The 11,414-nt window shown below is 39.2% G+C and overlaps 2 protein-coding genes and 1 long non-coding RNA gene across 3 annotated transcripts; 2 read left to right on the top strand and 1 right to left on the bottom strand.

Moving 5' to 3' along the window:
* The first annotated feature begins 2,600 nt into the window (after positions 1-2,600).
* Positions 2,601-8,506, top strand: LOC118746115 (DNA-directed RNA polymerase I subunit RPA1). Its single transcript, XM_036479897.1, has 14 exons — positions 2,601-2,943; positions 3,001-3,186; positions 3,317-3,497; positions 3,566-4,270; positions 4,331-4,671; positions 4,752-4,975; positions 5,046-5,129; positions 5,185-5,349; positions 5,402-5,560; positions 5,616-7,011; positions 7,075-7,273; positions 7,338-7,488; positions 7,552-7,812; positions 7,871-8,506. Exons 1-14 carry the CDS (start codon positions 2,601-2,603, stop codon positions 8,429-8,431), a joined length of 4,956 nt encoding a protein of 1,651 aa, XP_036335790.1. The 3' UTR covers positions 8,432-8,506.
* Positions 8,507-8,611: 105 nt separating this feature from the next.
* LOC118746122 (splicing factor YJU2) lies at positions 8,612-10,042 on the bottom strand. The gene is made up of 4 exons (XM_036479910.1): positions 9,880-10,042; positions 9,476-9,818; positions 9,190-9,415; positions 8,612-9,125 (listed from the first exon to the last, which is right to left on the bottom strand). Exons 1-4 carry the CDS (start codon positions 9,901-9,903, stop codon positions 8,765-8,767), a joined length of 954 nt encoding a protein of 317 aa, XP_036335803.1. The 5' UTR covers positions 9,904-10,042; the 3' UTR covers positions 8,612-8,764.
* LOC118746131 lies at positions 9,714-10,302 on the top strand. Its single transcript, XR_004993783.1, has 2 exons — positions 9,714-9,805; positions 9,900-10,302. It is a non-coding gene; the product is annotated as an uncharacterized LOC118746131 (long non-coding RNA).
* The last annotated feature ends 1,112 nt before the right edge of the window (positions 10,303-11,414 follow it).

Here is an 11,414-nt window from a genome sequence, read left to right as displayed (position 1 = left end):
AAAAAAAGCTTACGTTACTTGCAAATTATAAAATAAATATAAATTTTAAGAATTTCAGCAACACAAAAAAATAGAGGTTTAGCACGAGCGTTTGTTTGGTTTTTGAACTGTCAAAATTTTACTTTGCATTTGGCACAGCAAAATTCAATTTATTTGTACACCATAGCAAATTTTTCCACCCCGTCTCACCACGGAGAAAAAAGTTACCGATTGGCACAGGCCCTTAGTAGAAGTCTGAAATGCGACTATGAATAGAAGTAAATTTTAAGTTGGTACTTAAATTTAAGTTGCAACCATGTTAGTTTCGACTTAGTTGCTGGACTATGAATACGCGCCATTGACAATATTAATAACCTCATTTTCAAAATTCCAACGACATCCGGAAGGAATTCTACTGCATTCCCTAAAAACTACAATTTTAGATTTGGCGAGGTTAACCTTCAGTCCCCACTGCGTACTGTAAACGTGAAGCTCGTCTATCATTTTTTGTAAATCTAATGCAGAATCTGCTAAAAGCACAATATCGTCGGCGTACATCAGAGCTTTTACAATTGTGTCACCAACTTTCACTCCGCACGGGAGGCTGTCACTTAAGTCATTAAGGGCCGTTTGCACCATGTCTAGTTAACGCTAACTGGAGGTACATCCTTCAGTTAAGCACGTTAACTGCTTTATCGATCACATGTTATATGATGGGTGTCGATAACGTCGATAAAGATGTTTAACTGGGAGTTAGAATTAACTAGACATGGTGCAAACGGCCCTAAGATATAATGAGAAAAGGTTTGGACTCAACAAACAAAATTGACGTACACCTTGATTAACATAAATCGGCTCGGAAAACTCCCCATCTAACCACACCCGACTAGTTCATTATAATTAAAGATTTCACGACTTATTCAACGGGGCTTTGAATTGCGTTGACTCACCTCTTCTAGACCGGTTTCCCAAACGGCATTCTTCGGATGTCCGCAATCGCGATTCGCTGTTTAACGGGCTGAATCCTTTGTCACCGTTTAAGTAAAAACTCCACTATTGATTATTACTTTGTGGACGATTAAAACTCGCGCACCACATATCTAGCTCCTTTCAGAGCATACATCAACCTAATTTTTGCCCTTGTTCTTGTGGCCCGAGGAAATTACCTTCAAAAGACTTTCACTCAATCGATACACGCATACGCACACATTCTTCCACATCCCGGACATAAACATATTTGTTGACACACACACATATTCAAGCTTTGATCAAACAATTCGTTTCACACAACATTATGCTAACAGTGACATAGATACGTGGGTTCTGGTTTGAAGGTATTTGAAGGTGTTTGATGGGGTTTTATGCGGCTTTTAACACAAAAGGCTGCCGCTACACATGCCTTCCCATGAAGACGGTAATCTCCTCGATCTTGCTCTGAAGCCTATTTCAGTTAAATTGAAGGAGCTTCATGTCGTTCTGGAGACGTGTAGTTATGCGGGGAGTGAGGGATGTGTGTGGCCTTGCCGTAATTGGCTGTCTGCGCTGCTGTGGAGGTTACCGCCCTGTGGTGGTAGTGGGTGGCGTCGCAGTTGGGGTTTGCGACCGAGCAGCGCAACACGGGCCCTCAAAGTTCCTCGCCCAATTTCGCGTGGTTCACAAACCTGAACATGCCCTAAAGTGGCACCAGCCAAGGCAGGTGTTGCGCTTGACTGATGTCACATTACGCAATATCCTGGTCTGACAATACCGTGCAGATTGTAGGGGGAACCAGGAGTTGTTGGCGGCGCCGTGTGGGTGGTGGTGCGGTTGTGTCTGTTATGTGGTCTGTCGGGATTGTGGTTTGGTCTATTGTGTTGTTATGTTGTGGTGCTGTGGTGTCTGTGTTGAGCTGCTCAGGTGGACTGGGGTTAGCCGTGGAGGCCCCAAACGATGTGGTGCACTGCCGATGTGTCCGTAATCCTGAGGTGACTCCATCCCTCGCAAGCATTGCACTTGACTGAGGTGGAGTTGTGGAGTAGTCGTCTCTAGCATATACAGCAGGTGTAGGTTTCTGGCTCTGGGTTTGACTCGATGCCAGCCCTGAGCAGAAGAATACGTAGCAAATGTAGCCCTATGGACGAACAACTTCTGAGATACTTCGCCGACATAGACAACAGCCCTTGGTCAGGTATAACCCGAGTCATTCCGTTACGTAGAACCATCTGTCGTGGGGATGCGTCGTCACGCAAGCAAGATTTGCCAGTACGTGAACACGGCCGGTTACAGTCGATAGTATCGATAGTTTTAAAACATCGATAGTATATTTTGAAAACTGTAAACATCGAAATATCGATGGTATCGGAAGGTATTTTTACACCAGTGCCCATGCGTTCTTTTTGATAGGAGATTGGTACGAGAGTGTAGTTTATTTTTTTATAATATCCGTTTCTTTCCTTTGGATGCGTAGCTAGACCCTCACACACTTTTGCTCTCAAACTTTACGGTCGTGTAGCTGGTCAACTTTACCAGTTAATTGATATACAACAATCTCTGAGGAATAACCTGGCGCTTTGTACAGAAGCAAGTCTCTGCCAGTCTTTCAAACCACAAAAATAATTATTTACGTCAAATAACTTAAACAAATGGGTACCCAAAAAACTTTGGAGATCGACATGTTTCCAGCAGAACTGGAATTCGGTGTATTTACTAGTGATGAAATCAAACGACTCAGCGTTGTCAAAATTATCACTGGCTTAACATTCGACCCACTAGGACATCCTTTGCCTGGCGGCTTGTACGATAACTTAATGGGCACTTACGGGCGTCGTATGGAACCTTGCGGTACTTGTTATAACATACAAGCCTGTCCCGGCCACATGGGATACATTGAGTTGAATGCACTTGTTTTCAATCCGTTTTTTATTAAACTTGTGCAAAAAATTTTGGGTATTTTTTGCCTAAACTGTTTCAAGATTCAATTAAAAGGTAAAAACCTGCACTATAAATAAATATAAAGTTAATACCTTTGAACTTTCCTTCCAGATCATGTATGTGAAGTGCTGACATTGCAATTACGTCTTCTAGAGGCGGGGTATATCGTGGAAGCGCAAGAGCTTGAAATATTCAAATCGGAGGTCGTCTGTCAAAATGAAGAGAATTTGGTGAAACAAGAAGGTGGCGATTATGTGCATCCACATATAGCCGCTATGTTCGAACTTTTAAAGAAAGGTGAGCTAAAATTTCAAATTTCCTTAATTATGCCATTATGTACACGTATGAGCGAATATCAAATTTCCTTAATTATACTATTTATGTACATATGTACATACATACGTTCATATGTGATTTTGATTTGTAGGAGAATCAAACGCTTCTAATAACACGAAAACTTCGTGTGCAGTTCGATCAGCCATAGTACATGCAGCGCTTCAACGTGTTACTTTGAAGAAATGTATGCATTGTCAAAAGCCCTTGCGGAATATTCGTTACCTGTATCGAAAACTAGTTTACTATGTTACTGCGGCAGAGATGAATAGTTCGTAAGTAGCCTTTTGCCCTTTATATATAATTTCGATCGCAAATAGTCGATTCTTTTATTTACTTTCAGCATGCCCGAAGCAAAACAGACCACTGGGCAAAATAAGTCTATTTTCGCTGATGAATGTCGCAAAATTTTGAGACAAATTTACGTCAATTACCCGGACTTATTAAAACTTTTGTTTCCGCTTTTAAAGCAAAATGCTAGTAGAAGTGATTGCCCAGTTGATATATTTTTCATGGATACTGTACCAGTTATACCGCCGAAAGCGCGTCCGCCAAATATATTGCATGATCAAATTGTTGAACATCCACAAACTGCAATTTACAGGGCTATAATTGAAAATAATGCCGTATTGCGTGTAGTTATGAAGCATCTTAAAGGTTTACGCGATGAGCTCTCAGAAGAAGCCCAACGTGTTTACGAAACTACACGAGGGAAATCGTCTTATGAAAAACTGTATAATGCTTGGCAAACTTTGCAAACATCTGTTGACATGTTGTTAGATATAACCGCCAGCAGAGATGCTCCCTCTAATCAAGGTCTGAAGCAAGTCTTGGAAAAGAAGGAGGGCCTCATACGTAAGCATATGATGGGCAAGCGTGTTAACTATGCGGCAAGAACTGTCATAACGCCCGACCCAAATATTAACGTTGAGGAAGTGGGTATACCAGATATTTTCGCACGAAAACTCAGTTATCCAGTGCCGGTGACACCATGGAACGTTGCTGAGTTGCGTAAAATGGTGATGAATGGGCCGGATATTCACCCTGGGTGAGTTGTGCAGACGAGCTGTTAAGCTCTGTATAATCGAATAAAATACAATATTTCCAGTGCCAACTATATACAAGACGAAAAAGGTTATACCACACTTATACCAGCTGATAATGCTGCCAAGCGTGAAAGCATGGCAAAATTACTTTTCAATTATCCTGAAAATGGTATCAAGGTTGTGCATCGTCATGTCATAAATGGAGATGTACTTCTGCTCAATCGTCAACCGTCACTCCATCGACCATCCATAATGGCTCATAAGGCACGCATACTGCCTGGTGAAAAGACATTTCGACTTCATTACTCAAACTGCAAGGCATACAATGCCGATTTCGATGGTGATGAAATGAATGCACACTTTCCACAAAGCGAAGTGGCAAGAGCGGAGGCTTATAATTTGGGTTAGTAGATACACAACGGACTCCAAAATTTTTCTGTTCCAGTTTCACATAAAAATTAAAAACTATTTTATTATTTGCAGTAAATGTGGCAAGCAACTATTTGGTGCCTAAAGACGGTACACCCCTAGGAGGTTTAATTCAGGATCATGTTATTTCGGGCGTAAAATTATCTATACGGGGACGTTTTTTTAATCGCGAAGACTATCAACAGCTGGTATACCAGGGCCTTTCGCATTTACGTGAAAATATAAAATTATTGCCTCCAACCATTTTAAAACCGACCGTGTTGTGGTCTGGAAAACAGGCAAGCCTATTATGAAGCACGAATGCACGAACGCATTTATTTACTAATTATTATTTTCTCATTTCTGTAGATTCTTTCAACTATTATCATAAATTTGATACCAGAGGGATATGCGCGTATAAACTTGCATACGCAAGCTAAAATTAATTCAAAGGTGATTAAAATTTAGTATTCATCTGAGTTGAAGCGCTATTTAAATTATTTTTTAGACTTGGATTGTGTCGCAACCGCATGAAGCTGCCTGCTCTCCTGTTGGTGGCAGTGATTTGTGTGAAAGTAATGTTATAATTCATAAGGGAGAGCTGCTGACTGGAGTTTTAGACAAGCAACAGTATGGTGCAACCACTTATGGTTTAATCCATTGCATGTATGAGGTAAACCAGTGGTGCCTCTAAAAATTCTATAAAATTAATTTGAAATTTACAGCTATATGGTGGCGAAGTATCCACACGTATGCTAACGTCTTTTACTAAAGTTTTTACATCATTTTTACAACGCGAAGGATTCACGCTAGGCGTACAGGATATTCTTGTTACAGCTGAAGCAGACACGCAAAGACGTCATATCGTCAAAGAATGCCGCGAAGTGAGTGACGGTAATCTTTATTTTTCAATTTAAATTTCTTGAAGTTTAATTGTAGATTGGCGATTCAGCCGTTGCTGCTGCATTAGATTTGGATGAAATACCCTCGCTTGATATGCTTATTCAAAAAATGGAGGAGGCATATGCAAAAGATCCCAAATTTCGAGTAATCTTAGATCGTAAGTACAAGTCATTGTTAGATGGTTTTACTAACGATATAAATCGTACCTGCTTGCCCAATGGTTTGATATCGAAATTCCCACAAAATAATTTGCAATTAATGGTGTTATCTGGCGCGAAGGGTTCCATGGTGAATACTATGCAAATTTCATGCTTACTGGGGCAAATTGAATTGGAAGGCAAACGCCCACCTCTAATGATTTCTGGAAAATCACTACCAAGTTTCACATCCTTCGAAACATCACCAAAATCGGGTGGCTTCATTGATGGCCGTTTTATGACCGGCATCCAGCCGCAAGACTTCTTCTTTCATTGCATGGCCGGGCGCGAAGGTCTTATCGACACTGCTGTGAAAACTTCACGTTCAGGCTACTTGCAACGATGTCTTATAAAGCATCTTGAAGGTCTCACAGTTGGTTACGATATGACAGTGCGAGATAGTGATAACAGTGTCGTACAGTATTTGTATGGCGAAGATGGGCTAGATATACTGAAGTCGAAATTTTTCAATACAAATTTCTGTATGCAATTCTTGGCTCTTAATTACTCAGCAATAATACATACAAACGAGTTGACAAGTTTCAAAGATGAGCACACGCTTATGAAAATCTCCAGACATGTGAAGAAGATACGAAAATGGCAAAGACAGCATAATGATAGGCATGGTTTAGAAGAACCGAAGAGAAGACTCTCGGCATTCTCCGCCTTTTCAAAAGATGTGCAAGCGAAAGGCAACTTAAATGAGGTAAATGGTAAAACGGGCCGTAGTTTTAGAGATGAATATAAACAGAACCTGTGGAGAAAAGCTGATACAGAAACGAAAGAGCATTACAAAAGGTTAAATGTACATTGTCCTGATCCCACAACTGCTTTATACAGACAGGATAGCTATTATGGCAGTATTTCCGAACGATTGGAGAAAGTAGTAGAGGACTATATGAAGAAATATCCAAATAGTAAAGCTGGAATTGATGATATAATGCATTTAAAAAATCTTAAGGCATTAGTCTCGCCGGGCGAACCCGTTGGTCTCTTGGCCGCCCAATCAATTGGTGAACCTTCTACTCAGATGACACTGAATACTTTCCATTTTGCTGGTCGTGGTGAGATGAACGTCACGCTGGGTATACCACGCTTGCGTGAAATTTTAATGTTGGCATCAGCAAATATCAAAACGCCATCAATGGATATTCCAATAAAGATGAGTCTTGCGAAGAATGCCGATAAGTTACGCATCAAGCTGAATCGGGTAACGCTTGCGGACATATTGCAGTGTAAATTAAATCAGTTCTGTATTTGAAACGTTTTGACTTATAGTTTTTTTTTTCATAATAAAGATGTTAATGTGAAAATTAAGCTAGTTCTGAAGCCTGAACGCGCATATCAATATAAGCTGAAATTCCAATTTCTGCCGCGCGAAGCCTATCAGGACGATTTCTGCGTGCGTCCCAAAAAGGTACTGAAATATATGAGCGAGGTTTTTTTCAAGCTGCTGTTTCGCGCTGTTATAAAGTCTTCAAAGGACAAAGCTTCTATGTAAGTTTCAATAAATTAAATTAAAATATACGCTGATAAAAAAAGAATATATATATAATTTTAGTATTGATATTAACGATGGAAAAGGAAACGGCAACAAGGAGAGCGACGACAAGGATTTAGACGAAGATGAAACAGGAAATGATCTGAATGGCGAATTGAAAAACGGAAAGTCATCGAATTCGGCAGATGTAGATTCCTCTGACGACGAAAATGTAATTTGATTAATAATTGAATATAAATTCAGTCTTAACTAAAATCTTTACTTCTTTTATAAGAATGACGATGATGACGCCACTGGCAGAAAATTCAAATCGCGCAAAGAAGATGAAAATGAATATGATGATCCTGAAGATGTGGAAGAAATCAAAGATGCTAACGATGATGATGAGTTGGCAGGGGCTGAAGACGACGTCGAAGAGGTTGCGGTCACGGCTGACACAGATGACGCTATGGTCGAGAGTGTATTGAGCAATGCAATGGTGCGAGAATATTCCTACGATAAGGAAAGACATCAATGGTGCAAGCTAACCTTTAATGTAAGTAAAAGCACTTTTCCAATCTATCAAATAAATAATTTTGTACGACTAATTTTAGCTATCCATGATATACAAGAAGCCAGATATTTCATCCACCATACGTGAATTAGCAGGCAAATGTGTTGTGCACCAAGTACAGAATATAAAACGCGCTATTATTTATAAAGGTGACAAAAATGCCCACCTACTCAAAACAGACGGGATTAATATTGTCGAAATGTTCAAACACAAAGAAATTTTAGACTTGAACCGCCTTTATACCAATGATATACATGCCATAGCAAAGACTTATGGCATCGAGGCAGCGGCGCAAGTTATAATTAAGGAAGTAACAAATGTTTTCAAAGTGTACGGAATTACTGTTGATAGACGTCATCTCTCCTTAATTGCCGATTATATGACTTTTGATGGTACTTTCCAACCACTTTCCCGAAAGGGCATGGAACATTCATCTTCACCTTTGCAACAAATGTCCTTTGAATCTTGCTTACAATTTCTGAAAAATGCGTCCGGAAGTGGTCGGGTAGATGAGCTTAGTTCACCATCAAGTCGGTTAATGGTTGGACTACCAGTACGAAATGGCACAGGTGCCTTCGAATTGTTGACGAAAATTTGTTAATACCACAATAAAACAGTTTTTTTTTCTAAAAGTGCACATAATTCGCTTTTAGTTAAATTGTTAAATACTTTGATATATGATGATGTTTTTTTGTGATTATGGTACTTGTCCATTTCATACATAAGATCGATACGCCCCGTAGAGCACGAAGACGGAATCCCAGTGGTTAAGCAATTATTCTCAGATTATTTCAAAACGCTTTCATATTATATTTGGAATTACCATTCTTTACATTATTTACACCAGAATCCTGTGATCCACTTTCACATATCACGTTTAGTTACGTAAATACTTGTATAACGCAATATTCCCTATTTTAAGGCTGTATATCTCTCACTCTGATTCTTCGGAGGTGCTGGCATAACTTGAAAGCAATGAAAGGCCTCCGTTTTTATTTTCCGTCGGTTTTAGGCTTTCTGTTTTACTTGTAGACGCGCCCAAGCCCGCTGAAGAAACTGTTGCTGTGGGTGGATTCAATTTCGGTACAACGAGTGGAGTTTTCCGTTTTACGAGTGTTGAAGTTTTTATTGTGACAGCTTTAGTTTTGGAGCTATGCGCTTGAGGCGCTAAAATAGCCGTATTAAGTTTTGCTTTCTTTGCTTCAGAAGATAAAGATGCTTCATCATTAATTTCTTCTATTATTTCTTCAGCAACAATTTTTCCTGCTGTTTTGTTCGCTTTGAAGTTTATAGATCTAGAGTAGAAGTAAGAACATGTACATTGATATACAAATTTTACAAACTTCTGCGTTAACTTACTTTACAAACTCCTCATCTTCCTTTTCTTCGCGCTTTAATCGCTCCTGCTCAGATTCCGCGCTGTTGTACTGTTGTAACATTGACTCATAATCGACATTGTGTTGGCGGCGATTCAAATCGCGCAGCTCTTCCAACGACTCAAGCATTTCGATTTCGTTACGCGATTGTTGTGTACGGTTTTCCAGTAACTTCATTGGATTGTTTGCTTCTTCTTCGCGTTCTTCCTCTTTATATGTTTGGAATTAAATTAAAAAAATTGGAATCAATAAAGTTTCTATTTATTTACCTATCTCTTTGCGTGCTTGTTCCTCTGCCAATTTTAACGCCATAAAATTTCTTGTTGCGCCCGCCTCAATTTCATAGTCAGTGTTCTGTGGATCAGTTTTAAATGAAATTTCCTGCAGACAACGTGTGCATTTGATGTAAAAACGGTAGATACGTATTCCTAGATAAGTTTCATTTTCTACGTCTTCCTTTCGGGCATTGAATTTCTTTCCTTTGTAAATATATTCCCCGCAAGTCTTGCACCTCATATTAAACGGTGCCATTAAGCGAACTGTATATTGCCGATTTTTGGCAAGCTTCATGCGAGGAATCTTCGATGGATCGAAGTCCGGTGGGTAATATTTCTGTATATATATATATTAGATTTATTGGTGTCATATTATGGTAATTAAATAGAAAACTTGCATTTAACACTTTTCGTTCAGACATCTTGCTGCAAAATCAAAAGAGGTTTCGCCGGACAGAATACTCCTGGTCAACTTTTTCAATTAGAAAGAACCAGGCCGAATCCGCAACAATAACAGCAATATGTGGCCACGACGTCAGGTCTACGTAAACGAAACGACCCAGATTTATATCTGGTCAAGGACTGTCACTTCAGCATCACTCTGTTACAACAACAAAAACTGCAATATATGGCGTCGTTTAACTACCAGGTATAAATCCCAATAAAATGTCCTCGCTGAAACGTAGGATGGTATGAAGAACCACTTCCTCAGAATGCCTGTTGGTTAGGCTAGTGTATTGGCGCTTCTGATGGCTGGCTGTATTTGGTTATTATGTAAATTTATTTCAATGCCAACGTTTACCCACATACCATGCTAGAAATAGAAGTTTCATTATATTTGTGAAATTAAACGAAAACTGCAGTATAAACGAAAAGCGACAATAAATAATAAATAGAGATGAATGTTTTCAAAAGTTTCGTCGATACTTTTCCGCCGATAACCTTTACCAGCCATCTTCACCTGCTTACAAATCACGCTCGCGTTCTATTTTTATCTCTAGCAAGTGAGATGGACTTTTGTTTGAAAGCACAATTTTTCCCGAAATTCTAAAGGCTGATTCACATACAAGTTTCTTCGCTTTGCTTGATGGTTCTTTGCTTTGACATATAAGATCGATGTAGGCATATGCATGAGTATGCTCACATAAAAAACGTTTGAAGCAAAACGAAGCAAAACTTCAGCAACTCTCAACTTTTGCCCGCTTTGGCAATCAGCCGTCTACATGTATCTTTTCCCGTGCGCTTACATTTGCATTTAATGAAAAAAATAGGGTAAATAATAGTAATAGAAATTAATATTGCTACTATTAATGCATATTATTATATTGTTATCTATTTTACAGATAAAAAATATGGAGGAAAAGGAAGCAAAAGCTGTCAAAGCGTTTATTGTAGTATACCTTCTGCGTTTCATGCTTTGTTGGCAAAGTTTGAACTGTCAAGCAAAGCGAGGAAAGTCTTATGTAAATGGCCCCTAAAGGTATTCGGGGAAACTTCGCCAGAGTGCACCACGCTTTGAACAAAATGACTTTTTTGGGAGGGTAGAGGGGGTCGTACACATCACAAAATTGAAAACCGCACGCGAGGAAACTCATAGTTTACGAATAATTTGTTGTTAAAGTTGAAAATTTCACCTAACAAAATGTTCGATAACAAACCATTTCAAACAAATACAAGTGTGCAGAAAACACACATTCCAACTAAATTAAGCTCATTAAACGTTTACTATTTCATATTTTATTAATTTCATTATTTAACGATGAGGAACACGATTATAAATTTGTTTACTTTTTTTTTTTTGGATTTGGTTAAGTTGGTAGGAACTGTCAGTTCGCAGACACCAGGTTATTCGTATTTTTTCTTTATTTGTTTCGTCGATTGGTGACAGCATGTGGCGAGGCGCATTAGTATGACAGCGCCTTGATGTGGTTGC

Source organism: Rhagoletis pomonella, unplaced genomic scaffold (assembly GCF_013731165.1).
Source record: "Rhagoletis pomonella isolate Grant_MI unplaced genomic scaffold, Rhpom_1.0 Rhpom_scaffold_00001, whole genome shotgun sequence".
In the NCBI taxonomy this organism is placed as follows: Eukaryota; Metazoa; Arthropoda; class Insecta; order Diptera; family Tephritidae; genus Rhagoletis; species Rhagoletis pomonella.
The sequence above is the reverse complement of the archived record's forward strand: the minus strand, read 5'-3'. Positions and strand labels throughout refer to the sequence as shown.